The sequence below is a fragment of the Amyelois transitella genome, chromosome 13 (assembly GCF_032362555.1).
Source record: "Amyelois transitella isolate CPQ chromosome 13, ilAmyTran1.1, whole genome shotgun sequence".
Classification (NCBI taxonomy): domain Eukaryota; kingdom Metazoa; phylum Arthropoda; class Insecta; order Lepidoptera; family Pyralidae; genus Amyelois; species Amyelois transitella.
This window is the reverse complement of record NC_083516.1, coordinates 332,019-350,905: the sequence shown is the minus strand read 5'-3', so window position 1 is coordinate 350,905 and position 18,887 is coordinate 332,019. Positions and strand designations below refer to the sequence as shown.

General features: G+C 42.3%; 3 protein-coding genes across 6 annotated transcripts in view; 1 reads left to right on the top strand and 2 right to left on the bottom strand.

Moving 5' to 3' along the window:
- Positions 1 to 383: 383 nt before the first annotated feature.
- Positions 384 to 1,419, bottom strand: LOC106142330 (eukaryotic translation initiation factor 6). The gene has a single exon (XM_013344052.2). It carries the CDS (start codon positions 1,284 to 1,286, stop codon positions 549 to 551), a length of 738 nt encoding a protein of 245 aa, XP_013199506.1. The 5' UTR covers positions 1,287 to 1,419; the 3' UTR covers positions 384 to 548.
- A 650-nt stretch (positions 1,420 to 2,069) lies between these two features.
- LOC132902458 (E3 ubiquitin-protein ligase MARCHF1-like) lies at positions 2,070 to 6,782 on the top strand. Its single transcript, XM_060947535.1, has 8 exons — positions 2,070 to 2,258; positions 2,932 to 3,057; positions 3,373 to 3,454; positions 3,744 to 3,889; positions 4,326 to 4,555; positions 5,363 to 5,583; positions 5,862 to 6,004; positions 6,398 to 6,782. Exons 1-8 carry the CDS (start codon positions 2,070 to 2,072, stop codon positions 6,518 to 6,520), a joined length of 1,260 nt encoding a protein of 419 aa, XP_060803518.1. The 3' UTR covers positions 6,521 to 6,782.
- A 34-nt stretch (positions 6,783 to 6,816) lies between these two features.
- The window catches only part of LOC106142324 (uncharacterized), a 69,597-nt gene continuing 57,526 nt past the window's right edge, over positions 6,817 to 18,887 (bottom strand). For 2 of the 4 annotated variants that reach the window (XM_013344044.2, XM_013344045.2), the window contains 8 exons: positions 16,683 to 16,781; positions 15,012 to 15,087; positions 14,750 to 14,824; positions 11,203 to 11,295; positions 10,854 to 10,941; positions 9,869 to 10,004; positions 8,258 to 8,409; positions 6,817 to 7,622 (listed from right to left, as the gene is read on the bottom strand). In XM_013344044.2, coding sequence (XP_013199498.2) covers positions 7,499 to 7,622; positions 8,258 to 8,409; positions 9,869 to 10,004; positions 10,854 to 10,941; positions 11,203 to 11,295; positions 14,750 to 14,824; positions 15,012 to 15,087; positions 16,683 to 16,781 — 843 coding nt within the window. In that variant the 3' untranslated portion in view covers positions 6,817 to 7,498. Of the gene's footprint in view, positions 7,623 to 8,257; positions 8,410 to 9,868; positions 10,005 to 10,638; positions 10,674 to 10,853; positions 10,942 to 11,202; positions 11,296 to 14,749; positions 14,825 to 15,011; positions 15,088 to 16,682; positions 16,782 to 18,887 lie in introns of those variants that run through there. The other 2 variants (XM_060947534.1, XM_013344046.2) reach the window with 2 other exon arrangements.

Genomic DNA, 18,887 nt, shown 5'->3' with positions numbered 1-18,887 from the left:
TCACAGATGTTATAATTACCTAGGCGAGAATGTAAGAGATTAGTGGCTCCACTAAACTTTTAATCAGAATATGTACCAGTCTATTGGTGTATAACCACTATGGTTATGTACCACATTAATATTATTGAGTTATCTTTGATATAAACTATCAATATAATTTACAGTTCAAGCCAAATAAATTAGTCTTTAATGCACATTTTCTGGAGTCAGGTCTGATATTTAGGGAGAGAAGAGATGATTTACTTCTAAGATATGTAATTTGTTCTGAGATTTTTGACTGTGCCGAAAATTGCAATTGCAAGACAATAACTATGGTATTCCTATTGTCCTATATTCTGATTTCTGTGGAGAGCTTTAGTAAGCTTGGTTGTAAAATAATGAAAGATATCTTATGAATTTAATAATTATAATTACTTATGAATAACACAGGTCAAGGATCATTGGTTGCGTTTATGCAATCTGTTTAACAGTGCAAACTTGACAATTTGGGGTGTAGACCACAACATGAACATCAGGCCACTGCGACTTCCGAAACGCATTGTTTAACATTATGACATACTGTCAATGAGAGACGCCCGCATTGTTGATGTGATCGCTGTGGGCTTAGCATCATTGAGTTTGAAAACGCTTTCAATCACAGAGATTTCAGTTGATGTAGTGTCCATGCCACAAAATGCGCACCAATCATTGACTACTAGACCTGCACCAATGACGTCACTGCCTCTGTTCACCGTTCCTGCAACCAGTGGTACTTGCAACAGTGAAGAGAGCTCATCTTGATCCTGTATACTGGTTTTAGGATGCACCAGACCGCCTCGGTTGCTCAACGCGGCATAAGTACCCACTAACACGTTCCCTGCAACCGTTTGCCTGAACACTTCAACATTCAATGTGTCTGCTAATATTTCTTCTGTGTCGCGGTCCAAATCTGGGTGCACGAGCGCTATGTAATCGTTGCAAGTGATGACATTTCCGAGTGCACTGAGGCGTTCCTCTACGCGTTGCACTTTGACGTTGTCGGGTAAACTGTTTCTAATGTGTTGCAATTCCGTGTCAGTCGTTGATGAGGGTACGAGCAGGCCGTGGCGGTTGGCGACGGTCATGCGGCCGATGATACGGCATCCGGCGATGCTGACATGAACAACTGGCACCGTTTCAGCCAGTTCAGCTTCGAACACGCTGTAGAAATTCTCCGACCCACCTATTGCGACGAGGCAATATGCATTTGTTAGTTTACTGAACACTCCCACTTCATTATTATTTTCGAATTGTACACGGACCGCCATGATTTGTTTAGGTTTCTTACTTGATTTGTATTTAAAGTATTTCACAAGAATAACCAATACTTTTTCACGTGTGGGAGAAAAAACACAACTCGTGCGGCCGAAAGCTTGACCTCGCTTTTTTACCTATGGTTTGACAGCTAACTTTACGTTAGTTTGACACTGACACATTTTTGTCAAACTGACACCAGCTTACGGCTGGTCCTGTGCCTAAGAGGCATTTGGCAACTAACAAATTGAATTATTGCTTATCGATTTATAATCGATTCAAAATACGACGTTATTAGGTAGTGGTTACTTAAAATACATACACATAGACCCGTCTATATCCCTTGCGGGGTAGACACAGTCAACAGTCTCAACATGATTGAAAGTGAAAGGCCATATATGGTTTCATAGTGGAATTGAGATTCAAAAAGTGTCAGATTGCTAGCCCATCGTCTACAAAAGGAACCCCAAATTAATGGCTTTTGGGACAGATATCTGTGGTTCTATTCTAAAGTCCCGAGAACCACACGGCACCTTTATTTCAGTTCAAATTTTATATTCTTGAACTGCTTTCGGGCACTTTTATAGGCTAGCTTATTTTCGAAAGCTTATTTTTGAAAGTTTTGGCCTTCCAAATATAGAAGAAAAAGTGAAACACAATTAATTTAAGTCAGACCTTATTTCACAATTTAATCAAAATCCCAAACCATCATTATGACACACACATTCATGGCAAACTACTTTTCCAATCAAATTTTTGTAAATAAATATGAAGATATCAAAAAAACACAATGAAAAATGCGAAGGTTCGTGACACTTAGCTGTTTGGTGGACTGCACCGACCAGCAGTTCCCGCGGGATGCCATCCAGAACTTGAGACACGCCGTGTTGGCCCCGGCCGTGTACGCGCCGCGGATACAGCAAGCGCTGAGAAACATCGACTTCAAGTTTCATAGGTCTTGTAGTTATCAAGATATCCTACTGCACGTAAGTACAAAACGGCCCAGTACTTCTATGGCATGTTTAGTTGAAGCACATTTCGTTAGAAAATAGACCACTTCAGTTTATTCTCGTTGATTATATTAAAAGCGATTAAAGAAAAAAAGCACTTCCAGTTTTTCCAACAACCAAGTTCTAAGCTGGGTTAAGTTCTGCAATGAAAATGGTCGAAAAGGTCAGATAAGAGTCGCTTCGTTGCCGATTACAAATGTCCACATTGTCCACTCCTGTTCAGTGCTTATAGACGGACCTAGCGATAATTTTCAGACGGTACCTCCAAGGCAAACGCCTGAAGGATGAAAGAATTTGTGATCTGCTTCGAAAGTGTCTGTTCTGGATTAATTTGTCGATTCCCGTTTTATGGTCATAGAGGGAACCAGGGCTGGGAATGAAAATGAAGCAACACACAAAACACAGCGCAGCATAGCAGCTAATACCTACATAAATGGTCTTTGGGACATCTTGTCTACGTATATTGCAAATTATATTTTTCAATCTAACCCTTAATCTATGGTTTCCTCACTAGGCTAGCCTCTATTGAGGTAGCCAAGCACTACTACACTACACAATAATAAATTTACATTTCTTACCAATTCTTTACCAGATAATGCATTCGGGAAAATGCCAGGATAGTGATGACTAGTTTTGTATTCTGTTGCAGGACCGTGGGGCGGAGTGCGAAACTCTGCTAATGTTCTGGGGCGGCGGGCGTTCCGACAGCCGGTTCACCATGAGCGCGTCTAGCTGCTCCTCAATTCACATGCCTACCTCACCCACCAGTCAGACAGTAAGAATTTATCCATCTTTAACTCTTGTTGTTTTAAGGGGGCGGTGAATGAAAGAAAATAACTACCTCCCTTTTGTTTTTATCTGTTAGAAAGACTGTAGTCTTTTTGTGGTATTAGAAAAACCTCATTGTTTGTCATAATTTTTCACCTTTACCTTTTGTACCTCCCCTGACAGTCATTATTTAACTGGAAGAAGAAATATGCTTCAAGTACTTACGCCATAAAACAAAGTTTCTTGCTACATCGCCTCAATCTACCTCTCATTTATTGAAGCATTCTTAACATAATTATTAACACCGATATAATGTTATTAGAGTGGCCAACGCGAAAAGGAAATGCGAACTGTGGCGCAGCAGACCGAAATCAGCTGTCGAACACCTGGAATCGCCTCACCAAGTATCAACGTTATTTACCACTACATTATTCCTTAGCTAACATTTGAATATGTATGAAAAAAAATCATTATCACCATTTCATTACGATTAAACAAATAGCAGAATCTGAGAAACGCAGCGTAGTTTTTCTGGAGGTGTAAGTGTGACTCATTTCCATGTATCTATTTTTGTTATCCATTGTCACTTTTGCGTAGGCATACTCCCTACTCAATTTGTTTCTGCTAATTGGACCAAAAACACTACCCTGTGGGACTCCAATATTAACTTTCTTATCAAATACTGTCTCGCAGATTTAGTGCCAGAAGCGGACTCGATGCTATGCGCGCAGTTTGCGGACTCCCTGGCGTTCTCGTCGCCAGCCTCGTCCCTGCTGCAGCCGGCTGGTCGCTCCATGTCCATCCTCGGATCGGTCTGCGCGCTACTGCTCAACAAACAGGTTTCTTTACTAGCATCAGTTTATGTAGAAATGTTAATACTTTCAACAATTTTTTTTCCATCTAGTTCTTAAGATGGCTAAGTTAAAATAGCAAGATGAGAAACTAGTTTTTGATCTTGTTATCCTGACTTAGCCATCTTGTAACTAGTTAGATTTTAAACTAGTAGGTGTTTAGTTATTACGCAACAGAAGTGCCAGCTTAAGTGATTAATTTGCTAATACATACATACATAAAAACACGCCTCTTTCCCGGAGGGGTAGGCAGAGATTACATCTTTCCACTTGCCACGATCTCTGCATAATTCCTTCACTTCATCCACATTCATAATTCTCTTCATGCAAGCTCGGCGGTTTCGGTTTCTAAATTTGCTAATTTAAAAGTTGAATAGCTCTAGCCTTCTTTTCTAGGTTTTAACCATCTTATTCTTTCTTTCAGGGCACATCAGGTATAAAGCAAGTATCCAGCTTCACAGGGAGCCGTCACTCTGACAACATCTGCCGCATATGTTTCGGAGGCGAGTCTGCTGAGCGGCTGGTCCGGCCTTGCTCCTGCAGGGGGACCATTGCAGCTGTCCACAGGACCTGCTTGGAGAGGTGGCTGCTGCAGGCTGCCACGTCTTACTGCGAGCTCTGCAGGCATCATTATATCGTCACGAGAAGCCACAAGTAAGAGCACTTCATCTTCAGAGATGGTCACTAGACGCCTCAAGTAAGAGTGAGTATCTCATCCTCAAGAGGAGAAGGAGGAGCTGGCACTGGTGTTCGTTACCCTGCTGTAGACTGCTACCTGTTACTTCGAGCTCTGCCGGCATCACTACGTCACCATAAAATGTGAAACGGAATAAAGGAAAATATGTTTTTCCATCCCATAAAAAATAACTTTCAGTTGATGACAGTTTGTGTACAAAATGGATATTCTAAGTTCGAATGACGTATGTTTCTATTATATACATACTATACAGTATAGTCATGGCTGCATTGGCTAGCATAGACGGCGCGCTCAGGGCACGGGCACGCATGCTTTCAAAAAACCTAAGACTTTCAAAAAATTAAATGAGTTTTGTAACTCTGACTTATGTGAAGAAGTTTCGAAGAACAGGTTCAGGGAAATGGGTGTGAGTCCCACAATTTGACTCTTGTTTGTTGTTCAATTCAGGGATCACAATTTGAAAAGAGTAATGCAACCTCATTGGTTTAATAAGAGTACCTAATGGCTGGTAATAGACGCTAAAAAGATGTAAAAAAAAAGAAAAGAAAAATTAGAATTGTTTTTTGATTGCATAATTATTATGATGAGTAATCGAGTTCACTCATTTTAGATCATAGTTTATAATTCAATGTAATAAATGAAATGTATTGCATTTAGTTCAAATTACAGTGAAAGTTAAGAATGTAAAGTCTGTTTGTTATTTGTTTCACACAAAAAGTATCCCGTATTTCAGCAGTGCAATAAACATTTGTTTACAAATCCAGATGGTCCTGGCTCCGCTCGCTGGCGGAGTGGGCGCGCTCGGGGCGCGGGCGCGCGCTGGCGGCGGACGCGTGGCGCGGCGCGGCGCTGGGGGCCGCGTCGGTGCTGGGCACGGCGCGCGCGCTGCACGCCTGCGACCGCGCGCTGCAGCTGGCCGCGCAGCGGGGCGGCGCTGCGGTGCTCGCCGCCAATCTCTTCTCGTCGCTGCTTATTGGGATTATAGGTGCGTTTTGATGTTTGAAATATTAAGAAATAGGTCTAGCTTTTACTGAATACTTTTATTTATCAATCAATTATGTAAAAAAGCAATGTTAATGTTAATTCAATTATAAAAATCAGGTTATTATCTATCTCCTGAAAATTAGAAAAGCTTAAGGGGTGACATATCCGCACTTGACGGAAATGTCTAGTAGATGTTCTCTTTTATGTACCAAAGATTTGCTTTTTTAGATATGATTGATACTCTTCTGACAAAAATACATCATCAACCCATAACAACAGGTGCTCTGAACGGTCTGCTGACCACGTGGATGCTGCTGAAGATCCAGGAGCACCAGCTGTCGTGGCAGGCGTGGCGCGACAGCACGCTGCACGTGCACGTCAGCCTCGCGGACGAGGAACTCGTCTCGCGGCGCTCCTCACAGGTTGCTATACAAATCTAATGTCACGTCTACAATCGAGCAGAACAGAGCCCTCTCACAAAATCGAAGGCCACAAATAAAGCATAAGTAAAGGGATTCAGAGATGGTGACAGGTTGCTATTCTATAACGAATCATTTACACAAAATAATTAAAATTTAATTTCATTTTATATGCTTTGATTGACTTGTACAATGGAAAAAGACACAGCTGGCATATATTGTTTTTTGTAGTCATATACATGTTACTGCATTGGTGACACAACAAAAGATTTCAAGCTAATCCCTAAATAATCTCAACAAATTCTTGTGCCTGAATAGACCCTTTAACATTTCAAGTCCGTTCTACATTTGAAGTCAGATTTCTAAGTTATGTAATCGTGTTTCATTAAATTTCAGGACACCGTCGTGCCCTCCTCGGCCTCCGCTGCGCAGCCGCCGGCCTCGCCGACCGCCGACCGGAGCACTAACATAGCGGACCCCTTCATGGTCACCCTCCCGTTCATATTCCCCGAGCCCTGATGTCGGCCGCCTTCGTGTACCTACTCGTCTCTTTTATAGCCATCCTCCTTCTTTTGATGTCGGTCATGTGGTCACGGCGACCCAACCAGGAATGCTGGTTCTGATTGATACGGGTGATAGCATACCAATACTGTTCATTTCTCTTATCCTTTCGAAGATTCTTGTTAGAAACTCCTGAGCAAGTGAAATGTCAACGGCATTCATCTACCTTGCCATATCGACAATACTTATGTACCTAGTTTTAATGACTTTGGTAGCAACACCGATGTAAATTGATTTGAAATAAAAAGCGGACACATTGTTAATCATATTTATTTCATTTCATTATTTAATATATTAACATAATAATAATATTTATTAATCAGAAGGCGATTATTTCAAGCTGTTAATGTCAATTTAAAATTCAATAGCGAATAGTCAAAAGGTTAAAATTGTGGCGGCATCAGTCGCCGCCGCGGGGATGCCACTTCCTTATGTTTATAAGCCAAAGCGATCCCCGGGGACTTCTCGCGACGATTCGTGCGAAATAATATATAGACTATGACCTATATAACATAATGTTAGTATACTTATGAACTAGTATAAAAAATCACATACATCTTGAGATTATACAATAAGTAGGAGGACTGTCGAGACAGCGCTTGGAGAAACAACGGGTGGGCGGACACCGACAAACATAAATATCTAACAAACAAACAATCAACAATAACATACGCTCTTTGGACTATCCACGATAAACATTTGTGACTTTTGCTTTCAACTACTTGTCTACTCTACGCTAGACGTGTACGCTGATTCAATCTGATTCTCTGCCTTCTTACACTTCAGCTCAATCATCAGAAATGGCGATTTCTACATTAATGTCAACAAGAGAATCATATTGTAACTCTGAGGAATCCAGTCTCGCTGACCAATTTATATAAATATCTGTACATTTGCTCCGAGAGCTTGGTTCCCCAGAGCTCGGCGCCCGGTGGCTCAGTCCTGGTCCTTGAAGCGGCGATGGATGGACTGCACGTAGGTGAAGACGCACTTCCAGTCGGGCTTGCGCATGGCCACCATGTCGTCCACGTCCAGCAGGGGGTAGATGCCCGCCTTCTCTCTGCAATTGTTAATTCAAATTCAAAATTTTTATTCATTATTGTAGGATACTTCATATCGCTTAATAATTGTCAAAACGTTTGGTTTCACAACATTGGTTGACGTCAAGTTTACTGCCGCTTCCAAGGCGTCAGTGCAGAAGAAGCGGTAACAAACTGCACTGCAGCATTTTCTTCAACAACTTTTTGATTCGTTAATGAAACAATTAATTTCAGGTCAAGCGTCAGTTGTTTTGGTGTGAGTGTTGACATTTATTATGGAGTAAATAAGCTACGTGCTTTAGACAGAGTAGAAAAAGATCTTAAAATGATTTATAAGCTTAGATTGAAGAGTATAAATAACTAAAGCGAGATTTTTCAAGTTATTTTGGTAAAAGCCTCATCAAATCTTTTCGCATGTAAAGTTATATTTACGAACTGTCCTCGAGATTTGAAGCAAAAAGTTGAATATTGGATTAGTTACGACGAGGAAAAGTTAGGTATACTCGTAAAAGTTATAAAAACTGAAGAATTCAATATAGATAAATCATGAAACGACCCTTTACTGGTAACAAGTTACTTTACAAGTAAGAAGAAAGTTGTAAAACCTTATCAGACTCATGACTATTAAGAAGATTTAGAGAGGAAAATTACTCACTCAGCAACTTTGAAGGCGAGCGTGAAGTTCTGCCGGCGTCTCTCCGGCACGAGCTTGCTGTAGTCGAAGGTGTTCGGCAGGAAGTGGTGCACCAGAGCGCAGAACGCCAGCCCGTCCGCCCAACTCGTCGAGAAGTTCTCCAACTTCACATTCTGTGCATCATATCAAACGTTACATTACATTTATCAGTGATATTTATAAGGCTGGTTTCAGAGTGATGCCGACAAGACGCGCCGTTGACCAACTCGTTCCAAACTGCGTGCTTGAGCGGTATAGTGGTGTTGAAGCGAGTATTATTGAAGTTCATTGTAAATTACAGGCGCTTTGATAGCGCTGATTGACAGTGCGGGTCTCACCAACGACGCATTTCATCTGCGTTACACTGATCAAACGCGTGACTTTGAAACCAGCCTAAAAGGGTCTATGTGAACGTTGCATTTGGTGGTGAAAATTACATTCTGTAATTTTCAAAGTCTTGTCAATAATTGTAAAAACTGATGTTGATTTAAGAGTAAATGTGGAGGACAAATCACTAACAACGTATCATCATCAGTGATGATGGATTTCTGTGGTTGGAGTTGAAAATAAAAATATAATCGAAATTTTACAAAAAATTGTCAAATCTATATGGGAAAGCAGACAGAAAGATTGAGATTCAGGAGCAAATCTGAATTTGAATATTCAGGATTCTGTCTTGGCATATGTTTTGATTTGATCAATTAACGTATTATAATATCCATGTGGGTATAAGTGGGTTATAAACAATTTATTATTTACACTAAATCGTATCAACTCTGGTCTCGGCACCTCAAGTATGGACTATTGGTTTTCTCATGCAAAAAAAAAAAAGTTCTTTAGTTCCACGTTTATTTCTCTCTAAAACAATAAAACCATGCTTGGATCCACATCCGTATTGTGGGTTTTTATTAGTTCGTTAATGTACAAATTAATTTATCATCAAATAAAAAGTTTATCATATTCTTAATGAGTTGTTACTTTCACACGTTATTGACTATAAATAAAATTTTGTTGAGTGCGGCCAAAGTAATATAATTTGGTAACTCGTAAAAAACTTTAGGTTAGATTACATCGCATAAAATATATACAGAAAATAGCACAGCCATAGAAGCATCAGCAAGCAGGGCGGTAGAGTGGCGGATGTCTTGTGAGATGTGGTAGGTGTCTTGTGAGATGTGGCGGATATCTTGTGAGATGTGGGGTGCGAGGTTGCATGCGGCTGCCAACTAACATCGTGGGGCACGACAGACGACCGCACCGGCGCATACGCACTATTCTAGCACCAACGTATGCGTTTAATGGTACATCCCCCAGGATATTTCTGTTTTGATTTGGGAAAACTATTTTATTTTACCAAAGTTCCAACATTGTTCGGTCAGATTTTAAAAGTTCGACCATTTCTTCTTTTACGAGTTTTCAAGATTGGCAGTGGATATGGTGCAGAAATTATTTTATCTGATATCAAATTTTCTCCTGATGGTGCTTTCTATTTTTGAATGCGTGAATTATTTCCAAACCTCTCTCCCCTAAGGCAAAATGTGTTGTGAGCAAGCTCAGTGTTATGCGTCCAGTGCGGTTTTGTGTGGAGTGTACCTCGTAGTCCCTGGTCTTGTCGCGACACCACTGCAGCAGGCGCTCTTTTATCGTCATGGCGCTGGCCTGCACTGCAGGGTCCGTGAACTTGAAGTACGGCGAGGGCGAGCCCGGGCTCGTGGGCGTCTTGGGCGAGCTACAACCACGCCGGCGGTTAGGAGTCATGGACGCCCCGAAGAGAGGTCTCAGTCAAGCTGATCTCGTGGTTAAGGAGCATTTACATTTGGAATATTCATTAGATGTGTGAGTTAATTATACTAATTTAGTTTTGATCACGGTTTTGTAGGTTTGCTCTAAAGTTGCCATCGCTGATGATGAAACTTTCAAACTTATTTGTAGATGACCCGCGTGTTTGACTTGTAAAACGGTTGAAATTTCAAAATGAGATTTGATGTCGGGTAAGTGAAGATCAAGGTACGGAATACTTAAATGTAAATGCTCCTTTAAGTCTCATTGATTTATTCCTTATCAACTTTTCTTTCTTCCAAATAATAAGATCAGCATGACTGGACATATCCCTCTTCTGATGATTTTATTTTACCAGTTAGTCGTGCCACAATCGGTGCTCGGGCCGCGGTGCCAGTTAAACTGGTTATTTACAGATTAAATCGCGTGCTATATGGGCTATGCTCTATGGTCACACGGCCATATGGCCTAATCTATCGTTCGCGAAGTATCATGCTTATAAATACTAATATCCTAAGCGATGCTTCTCTTGATTATTATAATGAAGCGGCTATAAATGTTATGATATATGCTTTCATATTTACTTGTAATCCCTTATTCGTATCCACAGATATGGCTGCTAAAATAAATAAATATACTGCATTACATAATGAACCAAGCGGAAAGTTTTAAAATATAAATAATTTAGAGTAATAATCGCACTTTGCTAGGCGTCTACATTTCTTATCTTAGGTCGATTGGATTCGTTTACTTTTTATGCTTTGTCTATGGTGTGTATTGGATAGCGGTTGGTACTCACTTGGGACTATTGGTTGAATTCTGCTTCTCGAGCTGTCGGAACTTGGCGAACGGCGAAACCTTTGTCGGCGCACTCCGTGTCTCCGTCACTGGGGAGAATATCAGGAATGTGAGAAAGAGATCTGATTTACTCGTATATGATAAAATAGAAGTTTTGATTATGATAAGATACAATTTTAAGGCTTATATAATTTGAAACATGGTCATCCTCACTAGGTGTTTTAATCACAATATCATCCAAGTATGATAATATTACAGAAATAATTCCTGAATTTTATAAGATAGAAGAGAATTTAAAATAGTGGAACTTGTCTATCAATAAGTTAATTATAATGAAATACTAAGCATACCTTTTGAAGTTTTAGTGGTGGTGCTACTGCTAACCGTTTTCTCGGATGAGTTCCTCCTCACGCTCGATGTCACAGTGGTTACTTCTTCCTCTTCTGCAAAGTAAACAACACATTGAAAGAGCTGCCGACTGTACAAGAACAACTAACACTAATCGGAACACGTGAAAACAACCAGCAAGACAGTACGAATCATACTTAAGCTATTAGTGAAAATAACACGGTTACGGGGTTCGGTGAGATGAATACGGATGTTACACGGTATATATACAACGGCGTGAGGTATGTACAGTACAACGGCGCGGGGCGAGGGGCGGGGGGCATGCGGCACAAGCACAGGCACCCACACACACACGACTCACGCGCGTCTCGCTCGTCTCCGCTCCTAACTAGTGGAATGTCTACGCGAGCGCCGACACCAGGTCTTCGAAAGCGTCGTCCGCGTTGCTCTCGTCCAGGAACTGCAGCTCCGACACTGTCGGCATTGTACGGCTGCGGCCCAGCGAGTACCCCGACTGCTGCGAGCGGGTTGCGCGTGCGCGCATTGACGCCGCGTGTGACTTGCTGCTCGTCTGCCCAGAGAAGTACGCCTCCACCGTCCTCTTCTTGTCACAGAGTTCGTCGCGCGTGATGCCGCCCTCGAACATTTTGGGTACGCCGAGAAGATGCATGGATTTGGTACGGTTCATGATGCGTCTAGGAGAGGCGGTCCTCGGCGAGGTAGTATTCGGCGAGCGTTCTGCCAACTGGTGCCACGAGCCCGAGCGGCTCAGCGGCCCGGAGCCGGCGCTCGCGGCCGACTCGCTCGATAGCACGGACTCGCGGGACGCGGCGAGCGCGGGGCTACGACCGCCGGGGGACGGGGGCACGCTGTCGGGGAGCAGGCGGGGCGGCGGGGCGTGCGCGGGCTGGGGGGAGGGGCCGTTCTGTACAGGGGCCCGTACCTGGCTCCGGGCGGCGTTCTTGCTGCGGTCGGTCGGCACGTCTCGCTTCGGGAAGGACAGCTTATCGAGCGCGCCGCGCAGACTATCGGCGGCACCGCCGCGGCGCACGTCATCGTGGCGCGTGCGCACGCCCGCCGTGATGGTGGCGGCGCCGCGCACGGGACCACGCATTACGCGCGTCACCACGCTGCCGTGCTCAGTCGTTGGACCCTCGTCCGTTCCGTTCGCGTGATTCGCGTTTCCGTTCTGATACGCCTGTGCTATGGGAGCCTTCGTTCGTGACGAGTACGGACTGCCTTGAGGTCGGGTCGGAGATCGCTGGAACTCTTGGCGATCATTCTCGTTCATTACGACGTCCGGCAGGTAATCTATTTTGTGAGCTCGCGCCTTCTCTATGTCGGGTGTTTGCTGCAGTGGCATGAACGTTGATAACATATTGGAAGGAGTATAATCGGTAACGGTATAAGAAGGTGGAGCGGGAGGCTTGCACTCTCTTGTTTCGTGATGGCCGTTTGAAGTCGGCTCATGGCGATGACGGTCGCGAATTTGTTTCTCATAGAACTCTATCTGTAATTTCTGGGCATCTACCTTAGGTATGTACGGCGAAGTAGGTGTGACTGGTTTCGAGCCGTCCATTTTTTTCACGAGTTCTGGTGCGGCGAGGTTATTTTGACTCGGTATAGATTGAACAGGGTAGTTCTGTCTATCTGGGAAGTTATGTGAAGGCGCGTGAGTCGGCGGTGTGAGCGGATTCATCATAAATGTTCGTTCTTTGTACGACGTGGCGGCAGGAGATGGCGGAGCCTCATATTTCGGAGCCTCAAATTTGGCTGCCGCACCCACTACTCTACGGGGCTTGTCGTATTCTGGCGCAACCCAAGGAACGGAAGGAACTGGAGGACTTGGGATGATAGGTTTCGGAGCAACTGGATAAGATGGCAGGGTATCTGCGGTGGGTGACAATACGTTATTTAACGACGGTGGACTCCAGATGTGGGACGGCGCGTTCGTCGGGGACACGATCTTTGCTGGCGGTTTGAATGCTGACATCGGAGCATGTGAAAATTGATTTACTGGTATCGGTTTCGCGACGAATTGTTTAGCTGCCAAGGGTCTAGTTGGAGATTGTGGTATGGGCGGTGGAGGATGATTGACGGGAGGACGAGGAGCGGGAGGCGTCGATGGCATGGCGGGCATTGCTTGTGCTTGTGGCGGCGAAGGTGGAGGAATATGGACGCGCATTGTTTCGCGGCGTTCCTGAGCCCACGGGGGTTTGATAATATCAGAATTGCCGACATCATTATGAAATTTGCGTGGTCGTGATACATAGCTGGAGCGCGGAGCTTCCTCAGTTGCACGCCAGAAATTCTTTGCCGAAGAAGCACTTGAGGATCTACTGTGGTCATCGCGTTCTCGGCTCTCGAAAGTGTTTTTTATGTTTCCGAAACGGTTACTCCAGTTAGTCTGCCCGTTTACTGTAACTTGTTCATTCTCCTGGTTTTTGCGCATGAATGCCACAAACTTTTTATCATTTTCGGTTTGTGGATGAAATTCGGGCACCAATGGTCCGCGGCGACTGCTTTCCTCATCAGTATCGCTGTCGATTTTGTATCCTCCGTAAGGTCGACCGATGTCAATTGTATTAGCTCGTTTCATACGCAATCGTTTATTGTTGTTACTGAATCTGTTAAGTGGTTTAGACGCATCATCAACGGGTGGTGCTGCAAAATTATATGTTGGGGGAAGTGGTTTATACATATTTCGATTGGTTGGGGTGTGTTTCGGTTCATCATAAATTATTTGTTTTGGTGCAACGTGATTTTTCACGGATTGTGATAAGGAGACAGGCGCACGTTTGATTGGAAAACTAGGGGCTGCTTCCCTAGCCTGAGTATCAAACTTATTTGCAATGGCCGCAATGCCGCTCTTTGAGGGACGTCTCTCTTCACGTGGCTGTCGATCATCGCGCATTTGTGGCTGCGGTCCGTCCGCTACAGAATGTCTAAAGAAATCAGGTTTCTTTGGTGGATGGACTCTCCTCTCTACAATTTGATGATCGCGGTTAATGATTGGCGCCGCTGCAAAACTGGCAGAATGTGCCAACGGGGCCTGTTTCTGTCGTGAGGGCACAGCGTCGTGATAGCTGATATTTTCGTCAACGCTCGGCTTTCGCTCCGGAGTGGATGGCTCCTCAATACTATTCGCTCCAGAGATCGAAGACGCCGCGCCTGAAGAAGGGGTATGTGGCTCTGGAGCTCTATTATTAAGAGATAAGTGATCGCGGTCTACAAGGCGGCGAGCTTCAGCTAGTTCTTCATGTGTAACGCCAACGGTGTGTCGGTTAGCGCGACTGCGCCGTCGTGGTTTGCGTCGACATCCATCTAGTCTATCGGCAGCGTCTAGGGCGTCTTCTAACCGGTCAGCTAGAGTGAGGAGGGCTCGTGCTTGAGGGTGATCTGCGGGCGGGGCGAGCGCTGCCCGGAGGCGGGCCAGCGACCTGCGCACGTCAGCAACGACGTCCGCGCCGGCGGCCCCCAGCCCGGCCAGCAGCTTCTCGCTGCCGCTGCCCAGCAGGCCCTGCAGCAGCGGGAGGAGGAGGGACTCACCGCGGTTGTCTGCACTGTCGCCCTCCGTCGCCTCGCCGGCCGCAGCCAACGCCTCCGTTACAGCACTCGCACATGCTATAAAAATATACATGATTATGTTATTTCTTTAGCTTTTCAAAGATTATGCTAAATATCCAAAACTGTGAATGAAATTTTAAGAAAATATCCTTTTAAGGGTTCTTTCACTGAGCAATTAAAATTATTTTTCTTAATTACACAGTTACTGTGTAATAAAGATATTATAAACAAACATTTATCGTACCTTCTTGTTCTGCCATGAGGGTTCGGATGCGGGCGCGCAGACGACGACGTTGTTCGTAGTCGCTGCACTCGTCCAACTGAAATATAGATTAAAATAATTAAATATTATATACATATAGTTCACCTGGACAGTTGAAGGGATAATCATCTACATTAAAACTGTACAAAGTCTGATTTATCCCGTTATTGGGAGCTCTTATCTCTTCCAGCAAACCTACTACTATTTATGAAGGTATATCTATATTATTATGACCATAAACTATCTAAACTACTGAACTGCTAAGTATAGGTGTGGTATTATTGACATTGTGGATATTGTCCCGGTCACAATGACCGCCGGAAACGGAAGCAGGAAGTGGCGCCCCCTTGTGACAGTTTTGAGTTTATGGTACACCGAATAAGTTGGTCACTACGGTCATTTGCAGTATACAATTACGTGAATCATTGGTAATAATCTGTGTTCGCGATGGCACCTCATTGTGTTTATAAGGAGGGTAATGTTTTGAACTATTATTTTCTTTAAATCGAAATATGTATAAAGTAGTAGTTGAATCGCTGGCTCTGAAAATTATCATGTAAGTTCCTTATTATTATGTGGTCTAATCTGATTCAAATAGCGGGCGTGCCATAGTTCTCAATAAGTATAGAGGTATATAAATTACTTACTTATGAAAATTAGAATCTTCTTAATTCTAATCGCCATTATACAAAAATTCTCGTTATACGGCATAAATATTACGTAAAATAGAAAATAACATCAAAAACTAAAGATTTAAGAAGACATAAGAAACTCTGACAAATGAAAGTTATTGCTAAACTGATAAAAACTGAATTGAACATTGTAAAAAACTGCACTAAAATACTTGATATTTAATGGGTTACGTGAACGCGGGGTATTCTCGCTCAACTTTACAATTTTATTACAATACGGCGAATAAAAAATGGTGACTTTTCATAAATTTACGGTGCCATAATATGTTTAACATGAAAGGAGGAAAGAAGGAGGAAAGATTATCCTTTTCTATGTGGATTTCGTCTAAGGTGTTTTCAGACTCGTCTCGTTGAAAGTGAGAGTGACTGAGCTGACGAACTTTCTTCATAACTGTGGTTAGCGGACACCAATTGTTTGAAGCCGGAAACTCACTTTCGATAATAATATATAATTACTATGATGATAAGGTCGGTGCTAACGTGGTTGTTATGAAAGGTGAAGCAGATATAGGAATGGTTGAAAGACAACTGCGTAAGTTTAAGATAAAAAAGAAGAAAACAATAAATTAAATTTATGGTAGGACAACAGCGAAGCTATATTTTTATTCTATGAACCAGGTCCAGAAAAGTAATAGGCGATGTTCTTCATCCTTGTGTTAGTCTCGGTTACATTGTCATTTCTATTTGCTTAGTCGCCTTCAAGCGGCGTAAAAATGAGATGTTACTGTGCGACATCACTTACGTCAAATGCCATCGGCCAATCACAGCGAAACAATGCGATGCGCTCAGCCAATAGCACAAGAAAAGATTTCATGGATTGGAGCATAAATAGAACCTCGGCTCAACATCGTCTGTCGCGCGGTTCTCACTTGGCGGAAGATCTTCCCTTTTTGTCGAGCCAGAAACATCACTCCCGCTACATTACTTATTACCAGAGCGGTAAAAAAGTGAGGGTACTCACAAGTTTCCTGAGAACCCTCTCGTCCCAGCACTGGTCGAGGTCGACCTCTTCAACTCGGCGGTCACTGGTCACGCGTCCACCGCTACTCCGGACTGTTTCCTGTGAACAAGTCAAATATTCTCATCAAACAACCAAATTTGCGTAGAATCCTCATGAGGTTCCTGAGTAAGAGGGGAAAATGTTTGGATGTTAGTGAATTTAAATATAAGATACTTTCTTATTTGGTCTTTTCGTTACCGATTGATCTCGTCCCATTTTTAGATTACGGTCTACATTGTTCTACTCTGTTGCATGTTTCTGCTTGTGGAGACAATGCCAATAAGAGAGAGAGAGTGAATAAGACCAAATATCTGAAGATCTATGATAAAAAAGCTCGAATATTTGGAAGATATACTTCGCAAAGTATAACAAAATCCATTAGTAATGGAATTCCGTCATCACTCACTCAACTAAGAATAGAAAGAAAACTACGATAGTGCGAAAGACCTTGCTGCGCACACGCCGCCCTTCCAAGCTGCTATTTTTACGTTTAAATGGCGTAATATATTCGATTTAACGTCTGTCTGTTGGTTTGTAGAAACCTTGTGGTGTGAGGTTGATATTGTATGCGATACGGGTTACTGGGTTTCAAGTGATGTAATTGTTATATTATCTACATTTTAATAACAATCAGTTATGGATTATCAGTAATGGATAATATAAAAGCCTGAAAGAGTTTACTAAACAATTGCAGCTAATGTTCAACGAAATAATGTACAATCAGATGTGTCTGTTCCATTTTGCCTAAATAAAAAGTGTGTAAAAAGTGAAATGTAAAGAAAATGTAGAAAAAAACAATTAAAGGAAAATTGGGCATAAGGAAGCTAAACTAAAATTGAAACCAAATGAGATTGTAATCGAAACAGCTTCTATAATTAGAGATCTAAAAGACGAAAGAGATCATATCAAAAGGAACATTTTAAATCATACCAAATAAGGAGATAATAAACCAGATTCATGATGAGTGACACAATACCCTCGCAGGTGAGGAACTGCGCAGATATCAGCATCAGTTGGCACATCACTGACGGCTACACGAGATGCATCATCTGATCTGACACCATTATTTATAATTTCAGGTGGAACTTTGCTTTTATAGAAGTAAGATTGCTGTCAGTAAGAAATATTATAATTATTGAGATTATCAAGTGATTCTCAACAATGTCTGATCTTTTTCTACCCGAGCACGATAAAGAGTCAGATATATTTTAAGGTTTAACATGAGAAAATTTAAGGCAGGCTCTGTAAGTTCAAAAATTGATGTTTTGGTCGATATAGAATTGTTTAATAATTGTAGAGAAGTGTTAGTTGAATTGAACAGTTCCATTTTATCCTTTCGTTCTATCAACAATGTACTTTTTAAAATTATTAGTAGGATATTATTAATAGGAAAGGAAATATCGTAATTACGGCTTTATTTACGTTTTAAGGTGACCTTTATTACAAATCAAAATATTCCGTATTTACCTTGGACAAATGAAAATTATATTTTTAATTTTCATTTGTCCAATGTAAATAAATCCGTCTAATAAATGATATTGACGCAGATGAAGTACCTAATTTGAAATTCAAGCTATTTGCCAAGTTAATGGATGATCAAATATTGGCGTCAACAATACGCAAACTCTTAATGAAGAGTTTGTGCGAACGGTGCGTGTTATCTTAATTAAAATTCCAGGCTATTGACATAACTGCTCATAAAATGATTTGGTCTGATTCAGTCTTCATTGATGTACCTAGGTTTATTAGGCTGAACAACTTAAACACATCAGTATCAGTTGAAACAACAAGTTGTTCTAGGTATTGCGATTCTTTAATTTTATCTATCTGACAATCAGCCATTATTTTTCGTCATCAGGATGTTGGGCGTTAAGATTTTTCATATATGAATGGAGTTCAATCTTCCGACGAATGGCGATGAAAAGTCCTGTCTGCAAACGCCTGAGGGTGAAAAATTATGTCATGGAACTTTTCATAAGCTACACAACTGTCGGAGGACTCAATTCGTATTGTCATTTCATGCTTACTGAACCAGTTAGACAAGGATGGCAAAGAAATCACTGATTGACTAAACAGCATCTTCTGATTGAACCAACACTTGTAACGGTTTCATTTCGTAATTGAACCTGGAACGTGCTTTGTTTACTAAACACGCGTTCACGTTTG